We start from the raw sequence: 19,034 nt of genomic DNA, 5'->3' as shown, positions 1-19,034 counted from the left end.
TTTTCTGCATCCAGTCAGTAAGACCCGACTCTTCAAAAACCTGTGGTGCCCGATTTATAATTTTACTCATGTCCAGAAGGAAAACTGATGAGGTACTTTGCAAAATGGGGACCTTAATAGTGTGAGTGAGTATTCTAAAAAACTAATGGTACATTATGCATAGATAGCGTACAATGGGTAACACAATCACTGCATCCAGTACAATCACTGTAACTCGCCTCAGTGGGGCGAGTTACAGTTGCCAATTATACACCAAATGCAGATCTCCCACCCACAATAAATGATACGTAAAACAAAGAAAGCATTTTAACTTTATTATTATTTCACTGATTCTTAAAAGTTAAAGCAAAACACTGAGCATAAGTCACCACGATTCTTTGGCCAATGCAGGTACTATTGATCAGGCTTATATAAAACAATTCTTTAAAAAGTTTGTAGCAAAGTAATTGATGACTCATGGTCAAATCTGTTTGTCTGAAGAAGTGAGACCCAGAGTGGCCTCTGAGGTAACAAGCAATTCTTCTGTGCTAGTTGTGTAGGGAAATAGCAATGGCACAACAGTATACAGCTCCCTCTCCAAAAGACTATGTTGTGTCTTCCTCTAGGGCTTGCATGATTTCATTTTTTCCTAACAATAAATCCATTTAAAATGAAAACTTTTCCTACGGACATCTCTATGCTTCTTCATCTTCTGAAACATCAATATGTTTATAGAACTTCCAGGCCTTCAAATTGCAGCCTTTTAGGATTGTTCCTAGCTGTTTCCCAGGCCCCACTTCATAAGTATAAGGAAATCCTACACCTTTTTTCCTTTCATAGATGGCATGCATCGTCTGCTCCCATTTCACTGGTGAAACCAACTGCTTCACTAACAAGCGCTGGATCTGTTTCGGTTCAGTGTATCTCCGGTTTTCCACATTTGAATAGACAGGGATGAGAGGCTTCTGAATATTAATTGAGTTGAGGGCTTCAGACAAAGGTCCCACTGCTGGTTCCATAAGTTGCGTATGAAAAGCACCACTGACTGGCAGCATTTTCACTCTCACAAATGAGTATTTTTTCAAATTTTGCTGCAAAAACTCCAAAGCCTGAAATAAAAACGAAACAGAACACTGAACCACAAAAACAGAGTTACTGCCTTCAATCTAGAACTGATGTTAATGTCATTTGGCTCTTAGGAAAACCCTATAAATTCATTGTGGCCTACAAGTCAGAGGACGCATGCCTCCAAGAGAGAGAAAATAAAGGACAGAGACTTAAAACTTTATAAGGAAACGTATTGGCTTAGACTTTGCTACCCAAATGTTGGCGGGTGGCTTTTATACCTGAATTGCATTTGTTGTGTTTCCATTTTTGTTTTATACCAAGGGTAGCCAATGTGGTGCTCTCCATATGTTGTTGGAATACATCTCTGATCATCCCTGACTACTGGCCATGCTGCCTGGGGCTGAGGAGAGTTTTGTTCAAAACATTTGGAGAGCAGCACTAGGTCGCTACATGTGCTTTGCATCATCACTGCATGTCAGATAGATCCTGTTGCCAGGTGACAGGCTTCAATTCTAATCCCAATTACAAGCGGCTGCCTTTGAATATTGTTCAGAAACTTCAGAATGTAGCTGCACAGCTGTTGACCAGGGTTAGCAGAACAGCATGCATTGGGAATATTAAGGAGCTCCACCATTCAGTGCCTATGTTCAATTCAAGGTACTGATGCTTAACTTTAAAGCTAGAAAAACTTAGTCGGATAAACCAGGGAGCCCCATTCACTATGAGGTCATCTGGCCCTGATATCATCTCTGTCTGAGGAGGGCAGCCCTTTTCCCACTGCAAATGTGCTTGTCTGTAAGACCTGTTTGCCTAAATCTATTGTACTCCCCGCCTTTTAGAAATCAGTGAAAAACTTTTCATTGCTCCTTTGATTTCAAACATTAACTTATTTTAAATGCTGTTCTTCTGCTATTCTCATTACTATTGTTCTTATTATTGTGAAATGGTTTTAAATGTGTTTATTATTATTTTAAAAAATTAAATATATCAATTGATGGCTATTAGTATAGGTACTTTGCATGTAAAAAAAAGCAGGATAAAAATACAATTCATAGAACAAGCAAGCAAACTTCTCCCCTCAAAATACAGAATATGACTAAGTACTACTGTTCTCTTGGCTGTCAGCAGTGCTACTGAAAACCCCACCAATTTCCAGATATTCAGAACCATTATTTTGAAATAATACCTGCAAATGTCCTGCAATGACTCTGCTGCCTGGAAACAAGTAGTTTGAAACTTCACATACAGGATTTTCAATGCCCAATGACTTGCAATATTCACGAGCTTCCAAGCAAGCAGTGACATAATTTGAATTATGCCGGCCAATAACAGATAACATTCCACTTGGGACAGCTTCCGATGCCTCCTGCATGGCTTCAGCACGCACCTTCACTGCATATAAGGCTAGAGAAAAGAAAGAAACTCTAAGAGGACTTAACTTCAGCATAAGATAAATGGAAGCTACAAAGAAAATTGGCTGTGATTTTACAAACTTAAATTCATGTTTCCATGTAATAATTTCATAGAGAGAGAGGTGAAAACTCTGAAATGTTTAATTACACAATATTGTATTCTGTGATGTAGAGCAGCAGCTTTCAAACTTTTTTACTTCCAGGGAACCCTTTCCATATCAAACTGACCACCACAGTACTTGAATGTGTGCTGCCCAGAAGATTCTGGGACCTGTTCCAGAGTGCACAGTCAGTTATAAAGAACACTGGCTAGGCTGCTGTCTGCCATGAACAGAAAGCACACCACGGAACACACCCATGCAGCTGTGTGGTCCTTGTCCACAACTGAGAACATCTGATACACATCCACAGAGTTCAGGGGTTCCCTAAAACACCACTAATGTAGATTCAAGATGACCAGAACCTAGGTATCCAGGAAAATTAAGCATGAAGGGCTGGTAATTTGGATTTTTGCAACAGGGACCCATATGTATATTTTTTCATGCTTTCACTCTGGTTAACAGATAGGCTGCATTCACATAACATGCCAAGCCATGCCTAAGGAAATTTAGTCATTTGGACATCACACCAAACTCTCATTTAGCATGGCATAAACAAGTCTAGCCTCCTAGGCTTGTACAGTCCCACAGCTGAGGAGAGTACTGAAGTGTTCACGTCTGCTTTTATTTAGAGGTGAAACTCGAAAAATAAGAATATCGTGGGAAGGTTCATTTATTTCAGTAATTCAACTTAAAAGGTGAAACTAATATATGAGATAGACTCATGACATGCAAAGCGAGGTATGTCAAGCCTTTATTTGTTATAATTGTGGTGATTATGGCATACAGCTGATGAAAACCCCAAATTAACAATCTCAGAAAATTAGAATATTAAATAAAATCAGCAAAACAAGGATTGCAAATAGAGCAATATTGGACCTCTGAGAAGTAGAAGCATGCATATGTACTCAGTACTTGGTTTGGGCCCCTTTTGCATCAATTACTAACTCAATGCGGCGTGGCATGGATGCTATCAGCCTGCGGCACTGCTGAGGTGTTATGGAAGACCAGGATGCTTCAATAGCAGCCTTCAGCTCTTCTGCATTGCTCGGTCTCATGCCTCTCATCTTTCTCTTGGCATGAGTCTATCTCATATATTAGTTTCACCTTTTAAGTTGAATTACTGAAATAAATGAACTTTTCCACGATATTCTAATTTTTCGAGTTTCACCTGTAAATGTTGCTTCCCATGTCACCAGAGCTGGGAAAGGAGAGGCACAAAAGCCAGAGAAGCTGGGCTCATGCACGCTATGCTAAAACATAGTTCAGTGTGATGTCCAATGTAGTCTATGCTTTTGCACATCTGAATTAACAAGCCAACAAACAGAAACCACGGTTTGAAGTGAATTTGTCATCCATGGCTTAGCAAGCCTTTTGGGTGTTTGGAAGCTCAAACTATGGTTTCAGTTAATAGAGTTCATACAAGTCATGATTTCGCATAATGCTCAACTAAGCTACTGTCTGCCTCAAACTGTATTTATGTCAACAGAAGCTAGACTTCAGACTAGCTGAAGCAACTTTCCTGCAAGCAATGATATTTAAATTCAGAATCTTACAACTTATTCCCAATATGTCTATGAAGATATTAATACAAGAAATCCTCACATTTTCACTGCAAAGTTGGTTATACTTTATACTTTTGTACACATTATATGGACTTGATCTGGATTTCAATTTTACTTACTTATTACTAAATAGCTGGACACTAAGATACCCTTCACTCAGTGGCGGAGGAAGAGGAGTGTGAGGGGAGTGCACCGCCCCCGGCAGCGTGATCCTGGTGGGGTTCCCCTGCAGGCGGTGTGCCCCCCCCCGCCTGCTCTCCACCCCCCTCCCGGTGCCAGAGCATGAAGCTCGGCCACTGCCTTCACTAGCAGAGGACCACAAAGAATTGTGTGCCAAGACTAATACGCCAGAGTCAGCAACACGAGTTATCTGCTGGCACCTGGGGCGCATGTGCACGTGGGCAGGGGTGGGGTGGTCACCTGGGGTTCATGTGCACGTGAGCAGCCATCACCACTGGAACTAAGCAGGGCCATGCTGCTCTGCCTCCCCACTTGCAAAAGGAGGAGCCCAGCGAAAGAGCCTTGGCATGTGAATCCCACTCCCCCAGTGCTGGCCAGGCAGCCATTCAGCAAGGGGGCTGGAGAAGCCGCAGTGAGGCTGGGCTCCAGGGCCCAGAGACCCCCAGCAGCAGACAGAGCAGGATGGGGATCCCAGGGGGTGTCTGGTTTGTGCCCCACCCCCAAATTGTGCACCTGGGGCTACACCCCCCCTGCCATGCCCCCCGGCTACATGCTATCCTTGCATTGCAAAGATTTTAGATAAACATTTAATATGAAAGTGCAAGGGTACTTTCTTGATACCTTCTGCATAGTCTATGGCTCCTGCAAAAACAAGGGCTGCATATTCTCCAATGCTGAATCCAGCAGCTGCCACACAGCTCTCCACTACCTGTAGAAATTTAAAAGGTCTCCAGTAAGTAACAAGTGGAAGTGATCCAGAAACACCCTGCGCAGTTCACATAGTGTGAGAAACGCAGGCATCCCCGTGTGCGCTGTCAATTGTGGCGCAGCCTGCTTCTTTCTCCTTGGCACAGAGAAAGTGGGCAGAGGAAAGTCTCCCTCCCTTTCTCCTAACACAGAACTCTAGTGAAGCATCCCAGGAAGAAGCTGAACGTTGGGAGAGTTTGGGGCAGACAAAACCCAAGTGCTTCATGTAGTCGGCACTCCCTCCTACAGGAGGTGGCGGCCTTTAAAAGAGGATTGGTATGTCCACAGTCTGGCTCTGGGGGCCTAATCCGGCCTGCCGGTTGGTTTAATCCGGCCTCTGGCAGTTTATTTTCTGGGGCCGGGGGGGGGGGTGAAATCTCAGAAAACGCACAACATCAATCAAGAACTGACTTAGTTGGTCTTTAAGGTGCTACTGGAAGGAATTTGTTTTGTTTTGACTATGGCAGACCAACACGGCTACCTATCTGTAACTTAAAAAAGGTCAATAACTTTGGTCGGCCCTCAGGCATGTTCACTTCATCAAATCTGGCCCTCTTTGAAAAAAGTCTGGACACCCCTGGATTAGACACCACAGTCAGAGGCAGCCAGTGCTTCTGAATGCCAGTTGCTGGAAGCCCCGGAGGTGGGAGATGCTCCTGCTCTGCCTCAGTTGGTTAGACCATGGTGCTGATAACGCCAAGGTTGCCGGTTCGATCCCTGTATGGACCAGCTGGATATTCCTGCATTGCAGGGGGTTGGACTAGATGATCCTCAGGGTGCCTTCCAACTCTACAGTGCTACGCTATACCCAGCGGGCGGGCGGGCGGGCGCCTGCCTGGCCGGGGGCTGGACTAGATGCCCCCGGGGTGCGCCCTCACCCTGGGCTGCTCCTGGTGCAGCTTCTCCACGGCGGCCAGGGAGCTGACGAAGACGGCGGGCTGGCTGTGCACGGTGCGCTCCAGCTGGGCGGCGGGCCCTTGGCGGCAGAGGCCGAGCAGGTCGTAGCCCAGGACGCCCTGGGCCACGCGGTACAGCTCCCGCACGTTCGGGTAGCGCAGCAGCCCGCGGCCCATCCCCACGAACTGGCTGCCCTGGCCGGGGAAGAGCAGCACCGAAGCCTCCTCGGGAGCCCGCCGCGCCTTCCCGCCAGGCCCCGCCGCCTCCTCCGCCGCCGCCGCCGCCGCCGCGTCCCGCAACAGCCCCGCCGCGCTGGCCGCCTCCCCCGCGCTGGGGGGCCTCGGGGCTCCGCCTCGGCTGAGCCATCGCCGCAGGGCCGGGAAGGGGAGAGCGCGGCCTGCCGAGAGGCCCGGCGCGGCGTGGGTCGCCATGGCAACGGGAGCCTCCTTCCGCGTGTGAGGCCGGAAAGCCAGAAATGCAAGGCCCGGTCCGTTAGGAAAAAGCTTCCCCCTCCGCGGCCTGGAAACCCGAGCCGTAGAAAAGAGGGTTCCACCGCACCCAAGGTCCCCCCTCCCTCTACACGTGCTCGTGTGGTAGACGCGTATCTGCCACAAAAACACAGAGGCACAAATCCACTGGCACGTATGGCTCTGAGGAGTAGATATGTGCCAGGTTGTTGCGTGTGTGTGCTGTGAGTCACAGAATTAAAGAGACACAGACTTTTCTAGATTCGTATATGTTTAAAGTGTGAAGATGTTAAGGGAGATAGATACACCTTAATCTAATCTTTGGTAGCTGAAGAAGTGTGCATGCACACAGAAGCTTATACCAAGAACAAACTCTAAGGTGCTACTGGACATTTTTAATATTTATATATATATATTTCGACCGCGTCAGACCAACATAGCTACCTGAATCTTAATCCAATCTGATAGTCTTTAAGGTTCCACAACTTTTTTTCTTTGTTGCAACATAGACATTTCTAATCCCCATAGACATTCTGGTGGTTAACTTTTGATGTGTGCGTTTATTTACCTCTTAACTTCTCTTAAATTTCACATCTAAAAATGCAATTAGATATACATCTCTGCTTAGAAGTTAAGGCCTGATGAGCTTAGTTTGTGTGTTGAAGTTACCTTTATACTGCTGACAATAAAAAAAAATAAAGGGCAACTATAAAACAGGAAAGGTTGTGTTTTTCTTTCATGACCATAGTGTTCAGAATTAGTTTTAGCTTAAATGGTGGGATCAAGAGGGAGGAGTTATAGGTCCAGATACTGTAACAGATTTCCTCCAAACATGCCTGCAGCTGAATTGCCACCATCTTCTCGAGCACCTTGCCCCCCCCCAAGCTGTCACCTGAAGGTCTCCAAGTGACTTAAAAAGGTAAAGGTACCCCTGCCCGTACGGGCCAGTCGTGACCGACTCTGGGGTTGTGCGCCCATCTCGCTTAAGAGGCCGGGGGCCAGCACTGTCTGGAGACACTTCCGGGTCACGTGGCCAGCGTGACAAAGCTGCTCTGGCGAGCCAGCGCAGCACACGGAACACCGTTTACCTTCCTGCTATAAAGCGGTACCTATTTATCTACTTGCACTTAAGGGTGCTTTCGAACTGCTAGGTGGGCAGGAGCTGGGACCAAACAACGGGAGCTCACCCCGCCGCGGGGATTCGAACCGCCGACCATACGATCGGCAAGTCCTAGGCACTGAGGTTTCACCCACAGTGCCACCCGCGTCCCTTTCCAAGTGACTTACAGCAAAGGAAAATATGCATTGCTTAAAGCCATAGGCTCTCACCTGGGAGCCTCTCTCTTTTCTGCTACCTCTGTCTCCCGCATTTGCCTTAAACCTTCAGAATTTCTTGGAGGGCTTTCTTGAAGTTCCCAAAATAAAATAAAAAGCGCGCATTGGCTCAGCTGTGATGTGGCTGAGAGAGAAGGGAAAAGGCCGTTTCCGCCAAAGGACCAGGTTTTGAAGCAGTGGTTCTCCAAGGGTGTTGCAGGAGAGAATGGCAAGTGTGGCAGGAAGATTCAAGGACAATCAAAGAAACATCTAGACATTTTAGCCTAGTCTTGTAAAGGTAAAGGGACCCCTGACCAGTCATGGCCGACTCTGGGGTTGCGGCGCTCATCTCCCTTTATTGGCCGAGGGAGCCGGCGTACAGCTTCCGGGTCATGTGGCCAGCAGGACTAAGCCGCTTCTGGTGAACCAGAGCAGCGCATGGAAACGCCATTTACCTTCCCGCTGCATTACCTACTTATCTACTTTGACATGCTTTCAAACTGCTAGGTTGGCAGGAGCAGGGACCGAGCAACGGGAGCTCACCCCGTCGTGGGATTCGAACCGCTGACCTGATGGGCAAGCCCTAGGCTCTCTGGTTTAACCCACAGCACCACCCGCGTCCCTTAGTCTTGTATACTATGCCATCAAAATAATTTTTTGTGGGCACACAACCAGAAACCGTATCCACGCCTCTTTTTAAGAGTTCACGACACATTGTTGCAAGAAGGGATTTTCAAATATGAAAGATCTGAAGAGAAAAAGGAAATGAGACTCTCTTTGTCTCAAAGTAGACCTAATATCAATGAGATGACCCGGCAAAAGCAAACTCAGGCCTCTCACTGAAGTTTTCAGCCACCTGTATCTGAAGAAGTATCTGAAGAAGTGTGCATGCAAACGAAAGCTCATACCAATAACAAACTTAGCTGGTCTCTAAGGTGCTACTGGAAAGATTTTTATTTTATTTTATTTCGATTAAGGCACCTGTGTAAGAGGCTCGTGCATAACTGCATTCTGCTGCGGTTGATTCCTGTTCTCTTGCAAATGCCCTGTGTTATACTTTCTGATGCTCCGTGGTCCTATGATGAAATGGTTGCGTTCTGTGTTATAAATCAGGAGTGGCTTTTTTCTGTTTCCCAAGGCATTTCCAAAGAGCACGGCATGGAGATGGGCGCGCCCCTTGCTCCCTTCTCCGCCTCCCTCTCGCCCGCCCGCCCAGTGGGCCGCTCCCTCGCTTCCTTTCCCACAACCCTTTCGCTTTCTCCAAGCAGCGAGGTCGGCGGAGGAAGCAGCAGCAGCCGCAGCAGACGCAGGTACGGGAATCTAACGCCTTTGAGAGCGCTTGCTCCAGCAGATGCGCACTGAGGACTAGGAGCGTGGGCAGCTGTAGAGCTGGCAGGGATCCCCCGGTCATCTAGTCCAACCCCTCCTGCAATGCACGAACCCGCCACGTGGGGTTCGAACCCGCGACCTTGAGATTTAAGAGTTTCAAGGTCTCCCGGCTGAGCCGTCCTGAACCTCTGCTTAAAAACCTACAGGATCATAGGAAAGGAAAGGAAAGGAAAGGAAGGGGGGAGTCCATATAAAGGGACGAGGAGGTTGTGCCTAACTTGGGAAGGGCGTTACCCGCAGCTTGCGAGGAAGGCAGGGGCTCCGCCGCGTCGGGCGCGTATCCCCGATGGTCCTCCCGTTGCCAGAGATACTGTTACCTGGCTGCCCTGAGCAGGGAACGGAGTAAGCGCCGAAAGGGCGGCGTCAAATCCCGGCAGCGCATCTCCCGCGGCCCATCGGGGCGACCCCCACCTCCGCAGGCCAGCAAGTTTGTAGAAGTCAGCGACTGAAAACGGAAGCCTGGAGAGATGCCGCCTGGCCTCCTCAGCTGCCAACATAGAAACTAAATCGGAGAAAGCAAACCCCACCACTTGCTGCAGAGGCTGGGTTGGGGTGCTACCCCAGCTCCCCCCTTCCAGGCTTCTCCAAAAGAGCAGGGGGTCCTCTAGCACCTCTGTATTGTCTAGATAAATCTCTTCCATCCCCTCCTGGAGACTTGGAACAATTTGCCCAATGCCTTGATAAACCACAGCAATTGAATAAAGAGCTGTATTTATAACTTGTTCAGAGTTTTTTTAGGGGGTGGGGGCAGTTGCAGCAAAGCAGCCCCCCATCACCAGCCTGTTCACCCAGAACTAACTGCCTAGCACCCACAATTTAAATGAGCTGCGGTCATTGGGGTTGAATCAATCACATATTAGGGCTGTTTGGTGATGTGTGCCTTTTCTTGAAAAGTTAACCTTGCTTTGGGTTCTTCTACAATTCCACACTGGCTCAGAGCATTCAACAGGAGAGAAGCAACTTTATAAATCTGCCTCTGTTGCTGCCTTTTAAAAGCCAGGGCTCTAGAGGCCTTCCTAAAAAAGGTAAAGGGACCCATGACCGTGTTAATTCACTGGATGATTTCATTCAACACTTTGTTTCAGCAGTTGAATTTCTCCATGCAGTTCAGCTTTAAAAGACACATGTTAGACAGCAGCTACCTTCACAACTAGGAGTCGGTACTTGGCTATATCAAAGCAAGTTTGCAAGCAGGAGTTGTAGGGGTTAAGTGTCTAAAGAAAGCAGAAACCTAACTGGTAGAGCAGGTGCTGATTCTGACATGCTTAACTCCCACACTAGCCTGAAGCAGTTTTGAAAAAATTGAATGGAGTAGCATGGATTTCAATGATGATTTGCATTGGAGACTGAAAGTTATGACTGCCTGAATTTAATTTACATGAGATTAAATGTGATTATCATTCTGTAGCAACATGTTTTACCATCCTTTGGCAAATCTCCATGAAGATTTTTAGGGATGTCACCCTCTTTGGCCACCACACCTGGCCCTGCTCTTCTCCCTTGGCCAGCATGGAATTCAGCAGAGAAAGTTTTTCTTGGCCTGCAGAAAAAGTGCTGAGAAAAATTCACATGTAAAATGTGGAACTGCTATTAAAGGCCAGAAACAAAAGGAGGCAATCAGTTCACTTGCCACCTTTTGTTTCTGGTCTTGCCTTTGAACCCTTAACAGTAGCCTAACTTTCTTCCAGTTAAATTGTTGGTTGTTGCAGACGTACTGGGACTAAAGACCAAAATATCCTCCCTTATCTAATGAACAGTTAGAACACAGAAACGAATAAAAACAAATGTGAGGACACAAGGGACCAGAAAATGAAGTAATTTATCCTAACTCAGCAGAGTAGAGCTAAGGGGAGAGCGTGCAGTTTTCACTTCCTCAGGTCAGTTGTTGTTGTTAGAATTTATACACTGCCCTATACCTGGAGGTCTCCAGTCTCAGTGACCGGGTGGGGATGGGGGCACTTCACTTGCTAATTTCTAGCCTGCCAAGCGGCTGTTAAAGGCACATTCTTTTTGGGTGGATTCTTAGTCCAGAATGAATTTCCCAACCTGTATAGACTTTCTTTGCTCCTGGATTGGTTAAAGCGTAGCAATTAACCCCTTCTATGTCCAGTCAGTGATGCCTATCCAAATTAAGCAGATTCACTGAAATAAATGGATTTGGGTTGCTTGCCAATTGATGTCAGCCAGTCCACTCTGCAAATGAGCAACTTTGTTTGGTACCGTTACTTGGGGTGGGGGCTTTTTATTATACCCATTTTCTTCCCTAGCCCCACTTGAGCTAGCTATTACAAAACAGAGTGGATGTGTAAAATGGCTGCAGTTCAGCCACAACCATTACATGGAGAGATTACATAAAAAGGGTGATAAGTTTTACAAACATTATGAAACAAGTCCGATTTCACAGGACAACTTGATATGAGTGGAAAGGTCTCTACTTGTTTAACTGATCACGTCTCTTACTTTTGAAGCCACTTTTTTCCTGTTAGGCTTGTTGTAGAAGCAATGTAATAACTTACACAACCTCTGCCCTGTTTTACCAAATGTATTATGTAGAGAGTTCAAATTACACTGAAGAGAGGAGGATGGGCGTTTTCCTTTAGCACGTTTGCCTCCAGTAGGGAATTAATTCTCATTCCCGTGGTTGGCAGAGTCAATATCTTTAAAAACCCCTGGCCCTGATGTTCCTGTGCCTTTCATAGTGAACCTGGATATAGAGAAATGAAACAATCAACATTTCTTCCTGGCGTGGAGATAACATGATGGGAAGCATTTACCTTTTGCATGTTGGTTCGCTGCTGGTGTTGTAATAAAAAAAAAATCCTAATTATTTGCACAAACAATTTATTGACTATGGCAGGAAGGATAACCTAGTGAGGTACAGTGGAATCCTTACCATGTCAACTTGGAAGTATGTCCCATTGACTTCAATGGGGCTTCCTTCCAGGCAAGTGGGGTTAGGATTGCTACCATAGAGCATGTCCAGAAATTCAGGTTTATAAAACTGGCAGGTGGAGTATATGTGAACTCTGAGCTTCATTTACCTTGCTGCACCCAAAAAGAGACTTTTCTAAGTATGCTAAGCAACAGTTAGAAGAATTAATTGAAACAAGTTATACAGGTTTCTGTAACACCTTCCTGTGTCTGATGCTGTTTATAAGGCTTGGCCTCCTTGCAGGTAATGCTTCCATTACCGTATTTGCTGAAATACTTTTCTCCTAGGAAAGTTCCAACTTCACCCTCTTCTTTCCACCTACCGTATTTTTCGCTCTATAAGACGCACCAGACCACAAGACGCACCTAGTTTTTGGAGGAGGAAAACAAGAAAAAAAATATTCTGAATCTCAGAAGCCAGAACAGCAAGAGGGATCGCTGCGCAGCGAAAGCAGCAATCCCTCTTGCTGTTCTGGCTTCTGGTATAGCTGCGCAGCCTGCGTTCGCTCCATAAGACGCACACACATTTCCCCTTACTTTTTAGGAGTGAAAAAGTGAGTCTTATAGAGCAAAAAATACGGTAAATCTAATTGGATCCCATTTGCACTTTTAAAAATGCTGAATTGCACACGCACACACACACAGAGATTGGGTAACCACAGGCAGCTCAAGGGGAGAGTAATAGTCTTGCTCTATTCTGCCACACCTGGAATTCTGTGTCCAGTTCATGGGTGCTGTAGTTGAGATTCCTGCATTGGAGGGGGTTGGACTAGATGACCCTAGAGGTCCCCTCCAACTCTACGATTCTACATGTTTGGGTAAGGACTCACCAGTCAAACACTACAGAGTTTTTTGTATGAACTGAAAACACGCAGCACTGTTCAATAGAATCAGTTCCCCACCTTCAGTCTTTGGAAACCAGTTGAGACGGCCAGTTTGTTGCTGCAGCAGGGCACAACCCTTCCTTGCTTTTGAACCCTCAGCCACTGGCACGCAAAGGCATATAGGCCCAATGATCAGCTTTTCTGCACTGCTAGTATTTTGTTGGTATTTGTGAAACTGCACTTTGCAAAGTCAACTCTCACCCAGTTTGCATATTTGTTTCAGAAATGGAAGCGCTCCCCTCATGGGCTCCTGCTGTTGCTTTCACACTCTTGCCAAATGCCGGTAGCATCTGGGGAGCTAGGATTGTCAAGAAAGAACTGCCTACATGGTATGAATCACTGGAGAAGCCCTCTTGGCGCCCCCCCAACTGGGTTTTCCCACCTGTCTGGGGAGCATTATATTCGTCAATGGGGTATGTAGTCTTATTTTTACAATATAGTTGTTTAAGGCCTTTAAAAATATGTACCCTAAGAAATCTGAACTTGCCTAAGTAAATCCCATCAAGCTCTCTTCTGGTTTTGGATATCTGAAGGGATTATGCCCATATTTTACCCTATGGGCTAGAAAACTTGCTTATTAAAAAAAAAATGAAAGTAGAGATTCTTAGGAACATGAAGTTTGAGAATTTTCATGCTCCTTAAGATTGTGGCAAAAGTTCATTTCCAGGTTTTTTTTAGCACTTGCACAGAGATGTAAAGTTTTGATGTCTGCAGTCTAGAACTTAAGGGCACAGACTGAGGTATGTATCACTTGGTACTAGGCCTATAAATATAGGTAAAGGTAAAGGTACCCCTGCCTGTACGGGCCAGTCGTGTCTGACTCTAGGGTTGTGCGCCCATCTCACTTAAGAGGCCGGGGGCCAGCGCTGTCCGAAGACACTTCCAGGTCACGTGGCCAGCGTGACAAGCTGCATCTGGTGAGCCAGCGCAGCACACGGAAACGCCGTTTACCTTCCCACTAGTAAGCGGTCCCCATTTATCTACTTGCACCCGGGGGTGCTTTCGAACTGCTAGGTTGGCAGGCGCTGGGACTGAGCAATGGGAGCGCACCCTGCCGCGGGGATTCGAACAGCAAGTCCTAGGCACTGAGGTTTTACCCACAGTGCCACCCGCACATAAATATATATATTATAAATAAATAAATATAAATATACGTACCTACAAATAATGGTGGAGCATGCACATTTGCTAGTACAAATGCTGGGGTAGGTGCAGTAGCCCTGTATGATGCTGCCTTATGCCGAGTGCGGCCATTGCCCCAGGTGCATCAGTATTTGTGTTCACTGACTGCTTTCAAACAGGTCTTTTCCAGCAATACTTGGAAATGCCAGGGATCAAACTTGGGTCCTTTTGCATGCAAAACATGTGCTCTCCTGCTGACAGATGGGCCCTTCCTCCAATGCCACATGACAGTCGTAAGATAACTTAGTGTGGCATCACTGCTTCACCTTCTGACAGCACCCCTGACATTTGCTTGCAAGAAACAGCTTCCTTCAGAGCTGCAGCTATAGTGTGGTTTGCAGCCGAGAACTTGCTTAGGGAATGGCTGTACAGGAAGTTAGGTAGCCTTGCCCCTCAGTATTTGCATACCCAAGCAATCATAATGTTATTTTTTGCACCCTGCCCATCTGACTGGGTTGCCTATTAAAAGCAGGGATTTGAAACCCTGCCACTGGGACCTAGCTAGCAGGGCAGGGATCCCATCTGTTTTGAACAGGTTGTTTCTGCAAACTGTTTTCCACATTGTTCAGTGCCACCTGGTGGAAGAGAATGCAAAAGCTAGTTTTCACAAGCTAAGTTTACACATCATCTTCTTTGGCAATCACTCATAGCTGAGTAAGATTGTCTTCCATAAACATGGTTTTAACAATGAGTCCGTAAGTGACTGTGGAGGCCAATTCTGGATCCACACATCCTTCCACAGTGGGGACATTGGTTACGGGGCAGGAGTTGATCATGGTGTGGATTTGCCAAGCGTGCCTTCCTCCTAGCATGTTTCTCCCTTGTGTCCTGAGTTCAAGTGTCTTCAAAGTCCATGACTCCTTTGGTAAAGGCTGTTCTCCAAGTGGAGCGCTCACAGACAAGTGTTTCCAAATTGTTGGTGTTTATACTACATTTTTAAAATTTTGCTTTAAGACAGTCTTTAAACCTCTTTTGTTGACCACCAGCATTACGCTTTCCATTTTTAAGTTCAGAATAGAGTAGTTGCTTTGGAAGACGATCATCAGGCATCTGCACAACATGACCAGTCCAACGAAGTTGATGTTAAAGAATCATGCGCCAAATGTCGCATGTACCGTATTTTTCGCTTTATAACACGCACCTGACCATAACACGCACATAGTTTTTAGAGGAGGAAAACAAGTAAAAAATATTCTAAACGAAACAGTGGATGTATGATTTTTGTGGTTCATGCTGTGGCCACAGACATGTGATCTGACGGTGAGTTTGGGGTAGCCCAATGCAAAAATCCTGAGGATCCATGTGGATCCATGCTTTGTAACCACGTTTTTGCGCCATTGCGGCCCCATGAAACAGTGGGTGCATGTGTTTTTTGGTGCAGGCTGTAGCCATGGATATGCTATGTGATCTGATGGTGAATTTGGGGTGACCTAGTGCAAAAATCCTGAGGATCCATGTGGATCCGTGCTTTGTAACCACGTTTTAAGTGGGGAGGGAAGGAAAAGAACTCAAGGGACAAGGAGCTCGCGTGGGGGGTGTGGAGAAGGATGCTGCTGATAATGCAGGAGAGGCTCCTCTCCGGCTTTGCTCCTTTAGAACAAGCAGGTTCTGCGTCTCTCCCTCCTCCCCGGCAAGGAAACCATGATAGTAACCACTCTGAGACAAATCAAGAAAAATTGCGACCAACACTCTCCCCCAACAAGCGCAGTGAGGTCAAAACACACACACACACATGCAGAGAGAGAACTGGCCCTAAAGTCGCAGGGCGCTGGAAGTCGCAGGGGCGCTGGGGGAGTGAACGGGAAGCAAGAGAAGGAGAAGGAGCCCTCACACACAGAGAGACACACAGAGTGTCAATTCTAAAGTCGGAGGGAGACCGCAGGGAGAGTGAACGGGAAGCAGGAGGAGGAGGAGGAGGAGCCCTCTCACACACACAGAGACACACAGAGTGTCAATTCTAAAGTCGGAGGGAGAGCGCAGGGGCGCAGGGAGAGCGAAGGGGAAGCAGGAGGAGGAGAACGATAGCTCAAGCACACACACACAGACACACAGAGTGTCAATTCTAAAGTCGGAGGGAGAGCCAGGGAGAGTGAACGGGAAGCAGGAGGAGGAGAACGATAGCTTAAGCGCAGACACACACACAGCCCCTATAGTGGCTAATCCAAAATCGGACAGCAAAAAACTGCAGGCAGGGACAGAGAGCAGGGGGTTGTTTTAAAGCAGCCAACCCCGCTCTGCTTCTCTCCCTCCTCCCGGCTAGGCTGGCTGAAAAGCTTTGCTGCTACTTAGCAGCTCAGTGGGGAGGAGAGAGGAACATAGAGGACGGGGTTGTTTTAAAGCAGCCAAGCCCGCTCTGCTTCTCTCCCTCCTCCCCAGCTCGGCTCGCTGACAGGAGCCGCTTACACCCGCTTTGCTGTTTCAAAGCGAGCCACGGACTGCTCACAACTGCAGCAGATTCCCCCGCCATCTGTAGGCATTCGCTCCATAACACGCACAGACATTTCCCCTTATTTCTAGGAGGAAAAATCTGCGTGTTATGGAGCGAAATTTACGGTAATTGCACACTACACTTAAATGTAAAGGAACAGCCCTGCTGCTTGAACCACCTCATCTTTTAATGTATTCACATTTCTTACTTCTCACATATGCAATATAGTCCACCCTTCCTCTAAGAAACTCATTTTTCTTATCAGAGGAGCCTGGCTGCAAATGTCACTGAGCAAGCTTAAGGGCAGAGTAGGAATTAGAGCTTTGGTCTCCTGATTTATGCCAACTGTCTTCACACTCTAATAAGCAAGACCTCCTTGGTTGCAACACTCCCAGTAACGGAATTTCTATTCTCAAAGAGACAGCCAGATGCCTGATGGTTCCTGTCTTTTGGGAGGCAGGTTTGGATGACAGGACATTTTGTTCAGAAAGGCCTTTGGGCAAAGGACCGAAAGTTTAATAGTTGCATTTCATTTTAGTTAGTTTTAATCTACCTTTTAAGATTATAAACTGCTTTATTCCAGTTCTAATTATTTTATTTATCAATTTGTTGAAATGTTTTGGAAAGGTAGCAAGTTATGGTTAATAACGGAAGTTTGGGAAACATACATAGTTATGAAAAACATGGTGACATTAACAATTGTGATGAGTATTCAACTGATTTTGGGGTGGGGTGGGTTATTTAGGATTATTGTTAACAGGTTTGTAAAATTTTATACACTTAATAGTTACAGTAACACTGTGCTATAGGCATTTGTGACTTGAGAAGGATAAGGAGACTTCAGCGTTCTCTAACGGGTCAGAAACCCTGGCAAGGTATGAAAGTATTAGCGTCTCATGACTTTTGCATTATTCTCAGTATGGAGTTTAGGATTTCTGTTAAAGTCCTCACGCACCCAGTCCATTTTCTGGCAAATGACATTTCCCATTCTTTCAGATATGGTTCTTACCTCGTGTGGAGGGAATTGGGAGGCTTCAACGAAAAATCCCTGGTTCCCCTTGGGCTGTACGCAGGAAACCTGGCATTAAATTGGTCATGGGTCCCCATATTCTTCGGAAAGCACCAAACAGGCTGGGTAAGTGGGGGAATGCTCTGTGTCAGTCCATGACCTTGTGGCTTAGAGCAGTGGTTTGCCAGCTTTCTGCCTTAAGGGAATTCTTTCAGCAATAAATTACCCACTGGGAAACTTGTATGTGTTGTAGAGTTGTCAGAGGAATGCTTATTTGTTTTTAATTAATTTTAAATTTTAACTGCTTAATATTTATAAATCGCTAACCAGTATACAAAAATACAACCCAAAAGCAGCAATTCAACAATAATGGGGTCCAATTTTATGAGTCACGTGAAGTCTGGCCAGAAATCTGACTTTCAGAAGTTGCTGACGGATGAGCCTTCATGTAGGGCAGAGGGAGGGAGATTTCACTGTGCAGAGTTCCCACAATAAGGACTTGGGAATGCAAGCAATAAGGAGCACAGATCATTGTTGGCATTCTCAACCAAAATCCGTGGAGTTTTGGCCATTGGACTTTTTGATTTACAAAAGCCCATGGATATTTGGGTATGTTGCTGTTGAAGGGGTCAAGTACTACATTGGGTAAAAGCCGTGTAATCAGCACAAAACCAAGGCAAAGGGGTGTGTGGCCTAAGTTGCAGTTCTTTGTAGCCCTCTCTGCTCTAGGATCCCATGAAGAACTCATTTTAACATCATTCATTTCTTTTTCAGGGGCTGGTGACTATATTGCTCACCACAGGAGCAGCAACAGCTACAACTACTGTCTGGTACCATGTCAACAAAACAGCAGCATATTTGATGTACCCTTATTTAGCCTGGCTAACTTTTGCCTCTGTGCTGAACTATCGTATCTGGAAAGACAATCGCAATAAGAAACACCCGTAACACACATTTTTCCAGGGCTATTTTCTATAAAAAAGAAACATTTTCTAAGTTGGATTCCAATTCCACCACCCCGGTGCTTAAACCATATGTTGTCTCAGATTTATTGCTTAATAAATCTAATAAACTTCAGTAACGGACCCAGAAATTGTGATTATTAATGTATTTGTAGCCAGGTTGTCCTTATGTCCACGTCCTTAATTTGGGAAACACACATGTATGCCCAATTGCTTGCTCATCACAAGAGAGTCTGCAGTCGGATTATGAGCTGTCTTCATTTGGAAAGCACTATGTTTGAGGCCACATGCACATTTGCCCTGCAGATGCAGCCTTCTGGTAGCCACACACACTGGTGAACCAGCCCAAATAATAGCGCTGTAGAAAAAGTCATGGAATTCTTGAGCGTCAAAGGGTCTGGAAGTTCTTCCTGCTGAGATTTTTATACCAAAACTGTAGACCCTTTCTTTAACTTACCTTTAATAGAAAAATATATTGTGTATTTGAGTCTCTCAGCCTACTTAGGAAACCCTTTGGGCTTC

At 46.1% G+C, this 19,034-nt stretch overlaps 2 protein-coding genes across 2 annotated transcripts; one reads left to right on the top strand and one right to left on the bottom strand.

The window, feature by feature from the left end:
• Positions 1-298: 298 nt before the first annotated feature.
• Positions 299-6,392, bottom strand: MCAT (malonyl-CoA-acyl carrier protein transacylase). The gene is made up of 4 exons (XM_081864561.1): positions 5,928-6,392; positions 4,924-5,011; positions 2,234-2,451; positions 299-1,088 (listed from the first exon to the last, which is right to left on the bottom strand). The coding sequence occupies exons 1-4, from the start codon at positions 6,375-6,377 to the stop codon at positions 675-677; spliced, it is 1,170 nt and encodes a 389-aa protein (XP_081720687.1). The 5' UTR covers positions 6,378-6,392; the 3' UTR covers positions 299-674.
• A 2,543-nt stretch (positions 6,393-8,935) lies between these two features.
• On the top strand, positions 8,936-18,635 carry TSPO (translocator protein). Its single transcript, XM_081861065.1, has 4 exons — positions 8,936-9,037; positions 13,155-13,344; positions 17,538-17,676; positions 18,325-18,635. The coding sequence occupies exons 2-4, from the start codon at positions 13,157-13,159 to the stop codon at positions 18,496-18,498; spliced, it is 501 nt and encodes a 166-aa protein (XP_081717191.1). The 5' UTR covers positions 8,936-9,037; positions 13,155-13,156; the 3' UTR covers positions 18,499-18,635.
• Positions 18,636-19,034: the final 399 nt, after the last annotated feature.

The sequence above is a fragment of the Podarcis erhardii genome, assembly GCF_964252035.2.
Source record: "Podarcis erhardii genome assembly, chromosome: 5".
NCBI lineage: Eukaryota > Metazoa > Chordata > Lepidosauria > Squamata > Lacertidae > Podarcis > Podarcis erhardii.
Note: the sequence above shows the minus strand (reverse complement) of the source record. Positions and strands in the feature narration are given on the sequence as shown.

Excerpts from the sequence above, each read along its gene's own strand:
- MCAT (XM_081864561.1), bottom strand. The coding sequence starts at position 6,377 with ATGGCGACCCACGCCGCGCCGGGCCTCTCGGCAGGCCGCGCTCTCCCC. Across the intron at positions 5,012-5,927 it reads TGCACCAGGAGCAGCCCAGG|GTAGTGGAGAGCTGTGTGGC; the intron begins GTGAGGGCGCAC and ends AAATTTCTACAG. Across the intron at positions 1,089-2,233 it reads TCATTGCAGGACATTTGCAG|GCTTTGGAGTTTTTGCAGCA; the intron begins GTATTATTTCAA and ends TTTTTATTTCAG.
- TSPO (XM_081861065.1), top strand. The coding sequence starts at position 13,157 with ATGGAAGCGCTCCCCTCATGGGCTCCTGCTGTTGCTTTCACACTCTTG. Across the intron at positions 13,345-17,537 it reads GCATTATATTCGTCAATGGG|ATATGGTTCTTACCTCGTGT; the intron begins GTATGTAGTCTT and ends CCATTCTTTCAG. Across the intron at positions 17,677-18,324 it reads GAAAGCACCAAACAGGCTGG|GGGCTGGTGACTATATTGCT; the intron begins GTAAGTGGGGGA and ends TTTCTTTTTCAG.